General features: G+C 38.3%; 1 protein-coding gene across 1 annotated transcript; it reads left to right on the top strand.

Annotated features, from left to right (window-relative positions):
- The first annotated feature begins 530 nt into the window (after positions 1-530).
- On the top strand, positions 531-2,105 carry LOC115949855. The gene has a single exon (XM_031067124.1). It carries the CDS (start codon positions 531-533, stop codon positions 2,103-2,105), a length of 1,575 nt encoding a protein of 524 aa, XP_030922984.1.
- The last annotated feature ends 10,755 nt before the right edge of the window (positions 2,106-12,860 follow it).

Raw genomic sequence — 12,860 nt, 5'->3', positions numbered from 1 at the left:
CTATCCATACCCATGAGGATGAAGGATATACTCACCGAAATGAAGATATCCAAAACTACTTGGACGAGGCAACCGAAATGGATGAGACTCGAGATGTGTATGAGGAGTTCATTGATAACGATGGACCGGTAGAGAATCCAGAATTGTTAGATGAACTACAACCAGAAAATAATCTGAACCCTAACCCCGAATGGTTCACGTCAAACACATGGGATGACATTAATGACCCATCACCTTCCCTGGAAACAGGTCTGCTGAGTTGGCGACCGGGGGACGAACCGAGCAAGGGGATGCTATTCAATAATAAAGCTGCGGTTCAGCACGCGCTAACCATGTTCTCCGTTGGGCTCAATAAAAAATTTAAGTACATGAAGTCAGACCCCGAGAGACTGGTTGTAACGTGTGTACACGATGCATGTCTATGGTCAATTTGAGCTATCTACAGCAAAAGGCACAAGCTGTGGATGATCACAACATCTAAGGGTCCCCACACTTGCTTGACACTCCAAGTGGATCATGATGGAAGGATGATGGATTCAAAGTTCATTGCCATCACACTTGAGTCATACATACGGGAAGACATTTCAAGAACAGTAGCAACCCTACGTAGTGTTCTTCATGCGAAGCACGGCCATTGGGCGTCTCACTATAAGGTTTGGGATGCAAAACAGAAAGCCGTTGCAGCCATCTACGGTGGTTTCAATGAGTCATATGCAGAATTGCCTAGGTTCTTGGCAGCGTTAAAAGATGCAGATCCAACCACAGTGACACAGTTGAAGTGCGACCACCGTAGTGTGCCGGGAACTTGCACATTTAACTGTGCCTTTTGGGCTTTTGGTCCGTGTATAGAAGGGTTCAAGTATTGTAGGCCGGTGATAAGCATCAATGCAACGCACCTCTATGGCAAATACAAGGGGAAGTTGTTGATAGCAATGGCAACGGATGCTAACAACGAGGTTTATCCACTCGCGTTTGCCGTTGTTGAGAGTGAGAGCAAGGAGACATGGGGATGGTTCTTGGCATGCCTGAAACGATATGTTACGAACCGGACAAATCTTTGCATCATTTCTGACCGACATTCGGGTATAAAAGCTTGCTTTGATGACACAAGGATGACTTGGTTGCAGCCTCCCCAGGCCCATCACCGGTATTGCCTCCGCCATGTAGTTAGCAATGTGAACACAAAATGGAAAATTTCGGAGTTGAAGAACATGGTATGGAGGGCCGCAAGCGCGAATCAAGTTAGAAAGTTTCAAGCCACACTGGATTTAATTCGCAATGTCAAACCGGCTGCACACAGGTACTTGGAAAATGAAAACAAAGAAAAGTGGACACTTGCACACGACGGAGGGCGTCGATACGGAGCAATGACAACCAACCTATCGGAGTGTTTTAATGGAGTACTGAAAGGTGCATGCAGCTTGCCAATCACAGCAATGGTGAGGTACACCTTCTTCAAAGTGAACTCCTACTTTGACGCTCGTCGTAATCTCGCTCTAGAGCAATTGGAAGCGGGTCAAGAATGGTGCAAGTATGCCATGGAGAAGTTCGAAAAAAACCAAGCGAAGGCAAAGGACCATATGGTGACACGGATGTGCACACAAGCACGGTTATATCAGGTTGACACACCGGGTAATCCTCTAGGTAATGGGGGCGGACAACACACGCACAGGGTTGATCTTCGGGGTATGACATGCACATGTGGAAAATGGGAAGCATACAAGATGCCGTGTTCACACGTAATAGCAATTTGTGCTAAGTATAAGCACGATGCGCAGCAGTTTATTGATCCTTACTATAGCGTGAGTCATAGGTTCCATAGCTATGAACCGGTATTCCAACCGTTGAAAGACAGATTAGCATGGCCGGATCCTGAAGAAACTAGAGTAGTGATGCCCAATCTGCACCTGATCCGGAACAAAGGTCGGCCAAAGTCCACACGAATCCGCAATGAGATGGACGAGAATGATAGGGAGTTGCCGACCTCCCTATGGATCGAGAATGGACCCAAGTCAAGATGTGGGTTGTGTCGCCAAGAGGGGCACAACCGTAGAACATGTCCTACTCGAAATGCGGAGTCAACTAGCGGTGGAGCTGCATCATAGGTAAAGGTCATATATCTCCTACAACTTTTGTCATATATAAATTGGCACTATTAAGAACTCAGTAGTAGTGTCTTTGTTCTCTATTGCCATAGTAAGTATTTGGACTAGTCATAAAACAAACACTGGTGTTCATGCATGTATAGGCAAATGAGGTTGTTCAGTTGTTTTTGTTACACTATTCGTCGTAAGTCATTGCTCATTTTTCCTGTTCTGCCTATGTTGTGTGTTAATAACTTATATAAGTCCAGTGTACATAACATTTTTTAACTATTTACAGTAGGTACGGCAGCCAAGGTGGATGGGTGCTAACGGACATACGTTGCACAGCCAGGATGATCCCTACCTCTTTAATTGGAAGCAACCGAACATCACCAGTTGAACAGGCCCATGATGAGAAGACAAATGATATTGGTCATTTTTTGCTTAGAAGTTGATATTAAAGTTTGTACTTATGTAGTCATGCACTTTGTTAGTGCCTTTAATGTTATGTACTGATGGGGGTTTTACTAAGCCGGTCAAGCAAACAATTCAGTTAAAAACGAAGTTATTGCAATGGGGTTTCACTAAGCTGTTTTAGTATGATTTCCAACTTCTCCAACTTTGTTGCATTCATATTTATATAGCAGGGGCAATCTCAAAAGCAACAATATAAAAGTGTGTTGCATGCCATGCACTTGTTGCTTCATGGACATTGTAATAAACAGAACATACCTGCTGGTGTAAAAAACTGACTGAGCTGCAACAGGAAAAAACATACAGGCCGAGTTGTAATATGTAGTGGAAGGCTGTTCTATAAAACTCGATTTTATATAAACTGAGTAACATTAATAACTCGGTAATCCAAGATTCGAGTACCATTTCGTCGTCTCTCAAAAAGACGTTACTCGATCTTATATTAAGAAGTACTCGCTCTCTGAGAAAGCGAGTTACTTGAAGTAACTCGATAATTTAATTATCGAGTACATTTAGTACCATCACAACTCCAGCCAAAGTTGTCTGGAAGAATCGATTCTTACTTGATTGGTGCACGATCGGTCTAAAACATATAACTCGATTATACTATTGTCGAGTAATAACTGGTGACTGAAAAATATAAGCAGAAGTACTCGCTCTCCCAGAAAGCGAGTTACTTGATGTAACTCGATAATGTAATTATCGAGTACATTTAGTACCATCACAACTCCAGCCAAAGTTTTCTGGAAGAATCGATTCTTACTTGATTGGTGCACGATCGGTCTAAAACACATAACTCGATTATACTATTGTCGAGTAATAACTGGTGACTGAAAAATATAAGCAGAAGTACTCGCTCTCCGAGAAATCGAGTTACTTTAAGTAACTCGATAATTTAATTATTGAGTACATTTAGTACCATCACAACTCCAGCCAAAGTTGTCTGGAAGAATCGATTCTTACTTGATTGGTGCACGATCAGTCTAAAACATAGAACTCGGTTTTTTGTTAAGCGAGTAATAATAAACTCGATTCTTATATTATCGAGTTATGTGGTTCCTGATATACACAGTTTAGTGTTATCTATTGTTTCATAAAAAGAAAAAAAAGCATAGCTCATTGTGTGGATGCACTGGACTCCCACGGTAGCAGCAGTCGATTGCTCTCGATTCCTCAAGCTCCTAAGCGACTTCCCGAGTTCCAAACATCGATCCTCAACTGTAGTATGACTCTTTTACCCTTGCTTCCCATTGAAATTAATTTCAAATCCTGCATTAATCTCCCTGTGAAAGCTGAAATTTCGAACTATGCAAGTGTGGGGATTTTCATGATTTTGGGTGTTGTGGTCTGAAATGGGTCATGGGTTTTTACATATGCATGTTATTCATACGATTTGTAGCCTTTAATTACATAAACATAGCTGATTTCTACAAGCCCATTCAATTTAGGGTTCATGTGTTAATATGGAATTTGGGGATTTTCATGGGTGTTGGTGTTTTGACATGAAATAGGTAATGGGTTTTTTTGTATGGATGTTGTACACACGTTTTCTACCCTTTAATTGCAAAGAACACATGATTTGTGAGAAATGAAAAATTAGAGTTCATGTCTTCATATTGGGAATTTCGGGATTTTGATGTATTGCTTCATTTCATCTGAACTGGTTCATGGGTTGCTGTGTATGCATGTTGGCGAGATGTTCTCTATCGTTTATATTCAAAATTTTAACATCTTGGTATACATGTTGGTTCATTCGCCAATCTTGTTCTTTGTGGAATTTGGGGTTTTGTTGAATTGGGTATAATTGCCTGAAATTGACCACATGGTAAGACATTGATGGATGGTAGTGACTGGTTTTACACCCGCTGCACCATGTACACTGTGGGTTTGCATGGTTCTCAAATAACTTGACTGTATGGGTCAATGTTCATGTACATACAGAAAATTTTTCATTTCAATGCATTCATTCATTGACGCTTATTGTGCATCAATATCATGCAGTCTTTTTGTCATGCATATGTACATTGTGTTTATGTGTCTCTAACGCAGTTCTAAATATTGGTTTTCTGTTGTGCTTTCATTCCCACCTGTACATCCTAGTTATGGCTCCTAAGAAGTCTAAAACCATTAAAACCAAAGCCAAAAGAGTGTCTGCCTCCTCATCTAAGCCTGCCAAAAGAGTGTCTGCCTCCTCATCTAGGCCTGCCAAAAGAGTGTCTGCCTCCTCATCTAAGCCTGCAATTGTGTTTGATGAAACAACGTTTGAATCGGTTACGAAGGCGCAAAGGTTTGAAAATGTAATTCAGTATTGGACAATTTGGCCGGAACGAGAAATCAATCTAGATGAATTACCACTTGCTGTCCATAGGAATCTACAGTGTAGGAACTGGTTGTCTCTATGTAAAGGTTTACAACCCCCTCCAGTTGCACTGATTAGAGAGTTCTATGCCAATCTCGAAATTCGTTCTGATAATGATTTCGCTACTTGGATTCGAGGTCGATACTTTGTCATAACTAAGAATGATATATCCAATGCTCTTGATGTACCTCGTGTTAGAACACCTACTTATCCATACTCATACTCGAACCGTCCTGAAATCTCTGATGTTATGACTCTTCTTTGCGGAAGACCAATGACATTGGCCTTCACAACATCAAGAATTAACTCGAGTGACTTAACCGAGCTTAATTATATCTTATTTAGGATAGCTTGTCACAACATCTTCCCCATCTCCCATGTCCATACTATTCCTAGAGAGAGGTGTTACTTTTTGTATGCCCTCGTCACTGATGCGTCCATTTGTTTTGCTTCCGTTTTCTATGAAACGCTTGTTCGGGCGCATAGGAGTAAGAGTAAGAAGCATGGTCTATTCTTCCCAGTTTTCATCTATAGGATTCTACGCTATGTAGGAGTAGAGAATTTTCCTTCCCTAGAGTTGATCCACATCACAGCCCCTATAGGAGCCACCTTTCTCAAACAGCGGACTGCACAAAAGAGGAGTGTTGGACCGAGTGTTGGGTCATCAAAAAGGCCACGAGTATAGTCCACCACTGGAGACGATCATGCTGAGCAGAGTCCTATTGATCCTACAGGTACCGTTGCTGACATTGGTGACGATGGGGTACATGCTCACAGCACAGCTGCAGACCCCACCGTTCCTCCTCCCCTATCTATTCGTGCTATGATGGAGACCATTATGACGACTCAAGCAGCTCATGGACAGCTTTTAGATGGCCTTATTGCTGAGGTTGCTGCGTTGAGAGCAGATTTTTCAGAGTCCAGCAGTGCTTTTCCACCTCCGCCACCGTCTGACTCTTGATGATTGCCTTTGGCAATACATAACAGACAGGGGAAGTAGGGATTGTAGTGTAAGAGCTTTAGGGCTAATTTGTAGCTTCCATAGATTGTATTCAAGTTTTTTTATGTGATTGTCAAGTATTTGTATATTATTATATGTACTCTTCAAGGTCCACAAACATGGTTTTAATTTTATGATAATATGACCATATTCACAATGTGTGATGACTTTTATATCGAATGATCATTTGCTTTCTTTCTTTTTTTCCTTCAACTGGAATGTTGATATGCATATTTGAAGAAAAACTACAATCATTGAAATGATAACAGAAAGGAACCTACCTCGTTATATGCATTATCGATTAGTTATGCAATGGCTACACCAAAAAAATAAAAAAGAGATCATAAAAGTAGATTAAACACATACTAGCCTCTGAGCACGCACGTGCACAGAGGTTGTTCTAATTTTATGGATAATGATTAATTTAAAGCATTGTTCATAATTTGGGATTACTACATTTTCCAAACAAAAAAAAAGTACGGCATTGTGATTCACCGCACATAATACTCATCACACCCATACGTTTTTTTTATTTGTTTCATTCTTTTTTCTTTTTTTTTATGATTGGAAAATATAATAATCCAAAATTACAATAAATGCTGTAAATTAACCCTTACCCAAAAAATTGAAGAGACTCTGAGCACGCGCGTGCTGAAAGTGTTAGGGTTTATAGTTGTATTTGATTAAATTTCCTATGCCGTACTCATACACGTTTATACTTTTTCGATGAACGTTATATAGATTTTTTTTCATAATTAATACCTACGTTTCCTGTTTCTGGTCACTGATTTGTTTTGTGTTTCCACTTCTCCATCCATATCCTTATATTTAGGGAAAATTTTAAGATTACAATGGGGAATTCGTGTGACCCTATCCTTATTTAAAAGCTTAAGAAAATAAGGAAAACTACATGTTTCACCCAAATCCCACTTACTACACATCCATAACAAAAGTGAAAAAGAGTTGAAATTCGAAATATACTTATTTCACCGGTGAAGGAATCAATAATGGTTAGCCACTTACTACACCCCCATAACAAAACTTAAAAAGAGATTAGATTTCAAAGATATCAATTAAATGAAATTAAAACTGAGAAAATGCACATAACATTGTTAATGGAGCAGTAAAGTAATAGTCTATAAAAGAGGAAATGTAAATTGAATTTCACATAGAATTATACAAATGATAAATATAATTTATGTTACAAAAGAAATATGTTTACAACAATTTCTTAGATAACAACCACTTTAGGTGAGGGTTAAATTGGGTAAAATAATATTGAATCTCAAATATATAATATAATAATACCCTCTAAAATAAAGTGGCATGAATTACATTTTAAGAAAAAATACCGTAAATTACATGGAAAACTTGTTTACATATTCCCCATGGAATAAGAGTAGTGTAAATTACTTTAGGGAAAAAGTAGCGTAAATTACCACTTCAAGCAGCCTAATTCCCTTAAAACCAAACACCAAATTGGCCAATGATGAACACAATGCCTCCATCAAATAGGTTGCCAAGGTCCACTTCACTTCTACAACACATCTCTACTTGAGTTCGAATACCTCTTTTTCTTTTTTTTCTTTTTTTAAATCAAACACCTTTTTGACCTTCTAGCTCGTGCTTCGTCCATAACTATCTCAAATAATATACTTGTTCCATAATTATCGAACCAGTAACACAACATTACCGCTAACCACTCGCCATATTTGTTAGTTACTTGAAAATTAAATAACTGGGAAAATACAAAGTTCTGTTAGTTTGTCAATACCATAAAAAACGAATATGTTAAAAGCTCTAACGAAAATCATATTAACAAGAAGTCATGTAATTTACCAATAATAATAACAATAGTATCAATAAAAAAGTAGCTAACCTTTTTCTGCCTGGTAAGAAATTTGTTATACATTATTAGGGTTAAATACTAACCACACTGCAATCACAACATAAACAGGGGAAAAAATTGACCTTTGTTAACAAAATAAGCAGGTACTATGGAAAATCACAACTAACTACTTGTCACATAAGGCATAGGAATAATTGACCAATAACAAAGAGGTAGCCTTTGGTAAGGAAATAAGTAGTTAAAAAGCCTCAGTTAATTGGCAACAGAGTTTTCCATAAAGTGTAAAAACATTGATGATGACCTTTGTTGAGACAATAAGCTGTGTAAAGACCCTTTATCATATAAGTTACCGGGCATGTACACACATAAAACTGTAAATATACTATTACGCAATCAGGGGAAGAAGAAGATGTAGAACCAAATCTGTTTTGAAATTCCTTTTCTAAACAAGTTTTTTGAAATACATCATGGAAATATTAATGCATTATCAGAACTCTCAATTTCAATTCAAACACTACTACAGTTTCCTCGCAACTTGTTATGAAACAGAAAATATACATGCAATATAAATCATAGGAAAGAAAATAATTATATAATTACAGAATAAACATTCTTCACCAAGAGGAAGGAAAGCATAGGCAGATGAACGAAAAGAGTAATCAAACCTTACAAATGGTTGGAATTCGTTCTGCATAGCATAAACCAGGAGCAGTTAAATTCTAAGTTTCCTTGCAACATCAATGCTAGGAAAACAAATAAATTATACAATTAAACAATGTAATTTTTTCACAACAGCGAACGAAAGCATAGGCAGATGAAAGGAAGAAGTAATCAAACCTTAGGAAGCATAAACCAGGACCATTAAAATTATTAGTTTCCTTACAACTTGTTATGAAACGGAAAATAAACATACAACATCAATCATAGAAAAACAATCAAATTATATAATTAGACAACAAAATTTTTTGACAAAAAGGAACAAAAGTTTAGGCATATTAAAGAAATGAGTAATCAAACCTTAGGAATGGTTGGAATTGGTTTTGCAGAGCATAAACCAAGACCATTAAAGTTGTAAAGAAAAGTAAAATCGGAATAGATGGAGAACCTCTTCCTATATAAGATACATAAATAGCATTCATTGAAAAATAGGGGAGCTGTATGTTAAGGTGGCTTAATCAGTGTGGTAACTGCGACCATGCACCGTTAGTTGAGTAGGAGAGGAACAATCTTGGGTTTTGATTATTGTAGAAGGAGAGGTGAACCTGAAAATACACGGGTGTGGGGGAAAAAAATTAATAAAAAAGGAGCACTGTGGAAATTCACCTAACTTCTATCAGCAATAGTAGTGTAATTACAATTGATCCCAGTTAAATTTAGATAGATGGAGGAAAATTAGACACCAATTTCATATTTAAATTGGTGGTCCCCACAAGAATCTAGACACATGACATTGGTAACAGTTATGACCCTCTTCATACAGTGTTTTTCTAGCCTGTATTGACATGACAAGCTCTACTAAATTTTGATTGTAATGCTTGAACCATGAAATAAGGTTATAAATGCACCACAATAATGACTTTCTTTCTACTCCCACTAAATTCCTAGATTGAGTAAACTATGAGTCGCATCGTCTCAATGTCAAATCGTAAAATGCGAAACAAGTTTGGATCTACTTCAACATATGGATCATCAGAAGCTCCAGCAGATCAACAACTACAAACATACACAGACCACTATGGAGGGAAATGGGTCGGAAAGAAGAGGGATTTCATTAATATGCCAATATACACGTACGAGAGTCTTGGAAGCGTCGGACACATCATGGTCGGCAAACCCACAAAATTAAGTACAGATACAACCGTAATAGAGTTCACCGTAGCAAAACCACCATGGTCAACCCTATACGAGAAGAGCTGTGAGTTGGAGGTGTATTGTTGATGGCACGGGTTACGAGTTCCTAAGGCACGCTCAGCCGAGTTACCTAGAGATGAACCTGCCAACATACTTGCGCGTCTTGAACAAGAGAACAATCAAATGCAAAGGCGACTAGACCGTTTTCACGCAATCCAAAAAGCTAGGAAGCATCTAAAGGGGAAGGCGCAAGAGCGAGCCATGAAGTCTATTAATGAAATTACTGCGTTAGATGATGAAAGAGATATTTCAGACTTCTCAGATTCAAGCAATGATGACTTCCAGAAATTTCTACCAACAAACATTAGACGTTGTTGTTAATGTCTACACATTTTGTGCAATACAAAATGTTGTTCTTAACGTCTGACAAATGATGATTATGTACGTTCAACTTTTGCATTACTAAAGAGAAACTGTTCATTAGTTTTCGCTAAGTTTAAATGAAATCAGTTTATCATTTTTTACCTGCTGTTCTTTGTTGCTACATATGAAAATTTAAACTGAAAATTTCATACATTCTACAATACAGACTCTTCCAAACCACACACACCAACCACTCTTTGACAGAAAAACCATATGGTTCCTAAAGTAAGGACTCGCCGAAGTAGAGTGGGGCCCAACTGAGACCATCACCGGCGAGGTGTAAAAACACACATTTGTTCAAGATAATACTCCCTTCCAACATACATTCTGTGAAACTGGTACTGTATTACATTGTTCTGTTTGTATGTTGCAATGTTTTCAATGGATTAGCTAAGTGTATATGAAATCGTAATTCATTCTTTCCCTGTTGTTCTTTGTTGCTACATATGATTCTTGTGCTTTGGTTGGAAAATGTCCTCTGCTTAGATATGTTGATGTTTCCAATATTCTCTTTGTGTAAATTGGAATGTTACCCACATAACACTCATCACCCAACTTAGATTTATTGCACATTACTTGTAGGAAAATTTAATAGATCCAATACATACAGACTCATCCAAACCACACATACTAACCACACATATGATTCAATAATACAAATAATTCATATATATGACACCATCAATTGCTGTATCATATACCCGAATCCGTGTATCTTAGTTCTGCTACTGTCCTACTTTATATAAATACATTACATACAGACTCATCCAAACCAGGCCAACCACTCATTCTGTCTTCCTCTTTATGTAGAAGAAAGTTTTTTGTTACTTTCGTAACAAACTTCTGTCTGGTTTCATGTTTTATGGGCAAATTAGCTAAGGGATATGTTTCTATCATCTTCATATAAGTCTATTATTTATAGCTGATGATCTTCCAATTTACAGTTGTTATTGACTGGATATTGAATCTCAGTGGTAGTCTTATCAAATATAAGAACATGGAAGCTTGATTTTCCTTCACATCTGAAAACTAGAAAATAAACATAACAGATAGAATGGTATTCAACGAAATCCTACCAACCATTACAAAACCAAATGTTGTTATCAACTTTCTTCAATCCCACTTGCCAAATACCACCATAGGGAACAGTGAGTGTAGCTACCATGGATAGCTCAGCACTGTTGAACCCTGACCACAAGTACCCATCCACACTCACGTGAAAATACAGAGCATCCCTTCAAAGTTTATGCATTAATTTTGGGGGTGAGCTGTCCACCATTTCTACTTATACACTTTGCAGTGCTGCATGTGCTGCTCAACAGTGCGTCACACTGTTGAACCCTGTCCAGTCATATCACTTACACGCATATGCGCACACAGATATGCATCCTTTCGCAATGCACCGTTTTCAAGGATGCAGAGCATTCCTGAAAAGTTTATGATACATTTAACACAGCTCGACACTGTCTCGTCAAGTCATGTCAGACAAGGCACAGGAATGCTGAATAGTCTTCACGTGAACCCTATCCAGTCATATCACCTACACGCTTGTCAATACACAAATATGCAGATTTTTGCAATGCACTGTTTTCAATGATGCAGAGCATCCTTGAAAAGTTTATGAAACATTTAATGCAACTCGGCACTGTCTCGTCAAGTCATGTCAGATGAAGCATAGGAATGCTGAATAGTCTTCACGTGAATAAACACACAACCTCCTTTGCAGTACACATCACCTGCCTTCTACTGTAGCATAAGCTATAGCCATATCAAACAGTTGCCTCAGCGAACCACGTGCACCAACAGGTGCCACTGTATAGCCAAGTCATGTTCGCAGTTAGTATGTGCTCCTCAACACCTCACTAAACAATACAAATGTCCAGACATATCATCTTTATTCACGTGAATACTTACCCTTACATATAATCACATTCACGTGGATATTTACCCTTGCAAAACTCCTATATAAAGTCCTAGTCCCATTTACATCTACCCTTGCAAAACTCCTATATAAAGTCCCACTCCCATTTACATCTACCTTTGCAAAACATCTACAGATACCGATCATAAGTCACATTTTCCAATGTCAATGCGCAATTGGATGCTACCTCGTTTTCCAGATAACTATAGGAGGGAGAGAGATTCCGACGAGAGGGAATACTATGCCGGACTGCGGCGGGAGTGGGACTTTCGTGTGAACGAGTCCAACGCTCTGCACGATGATCTCGTGCGAATCGGAGCGCCTCTTGTTGATCGTGTCTCACTCACACTATCACGACAAAATATGCATCAATATGACCGTGCAGTGACAAAAATAAAAAAAGAGAATAATCTCATGATACTCCGTAGGTCCAGGTATCACATGCTACAGCTAGCGGAAGAGCTGGCCGCCGCCACGAACCGGCAACTCACTCCGACGGAACGTAACAATGTCCTTAACTACGAGGACTACCTGTCAGAGTGAATGCCTATGTGGTATGTGTGTTATGTCTAGGTTAAGTCAATAATGTTAGTAGCATTAGTGTTCAATATGCAATGCATGCATATTGGTGACATCGTGTAAGTTACTTTAAGTTTTCTGTATTATGTTGTAGGTGCTTATTGTTATATTCTAGGTGCTTATTGAAAAATATCATGTGTGGGAATATTTGACTTTTATGCGTTCTGTGGGAATAAACTAGATTACGAATAATGTACATGGTCCTCACAATCAATAATAAGGTTTACATAGTACAAATGCAACAATAGTGACCCACATACATTTAAAACATAGTTAACAAAAATAGTTAAATAACAAAGTCTAATTACACCACGACATGA

This window comes from Quercus lobata, chromosome 6, assembly GCF_001633185.2.
Source record: "Quercus lobata isolate SW786 chromosome 6, ValleyOak3.0 Primary Assembly, whole genome shotgun sequence".
Classification (NCBI taxonomy): domain Eukaryota; kingdom Viridiplantae; phylum Streptophyta; class Magnoliopsida; order Fagales; family Fagaceae; genus Quercus; species Quercus lobata.
This window is presented reverse-complemented; position numbering and strand designations above follow the sequence as displayed.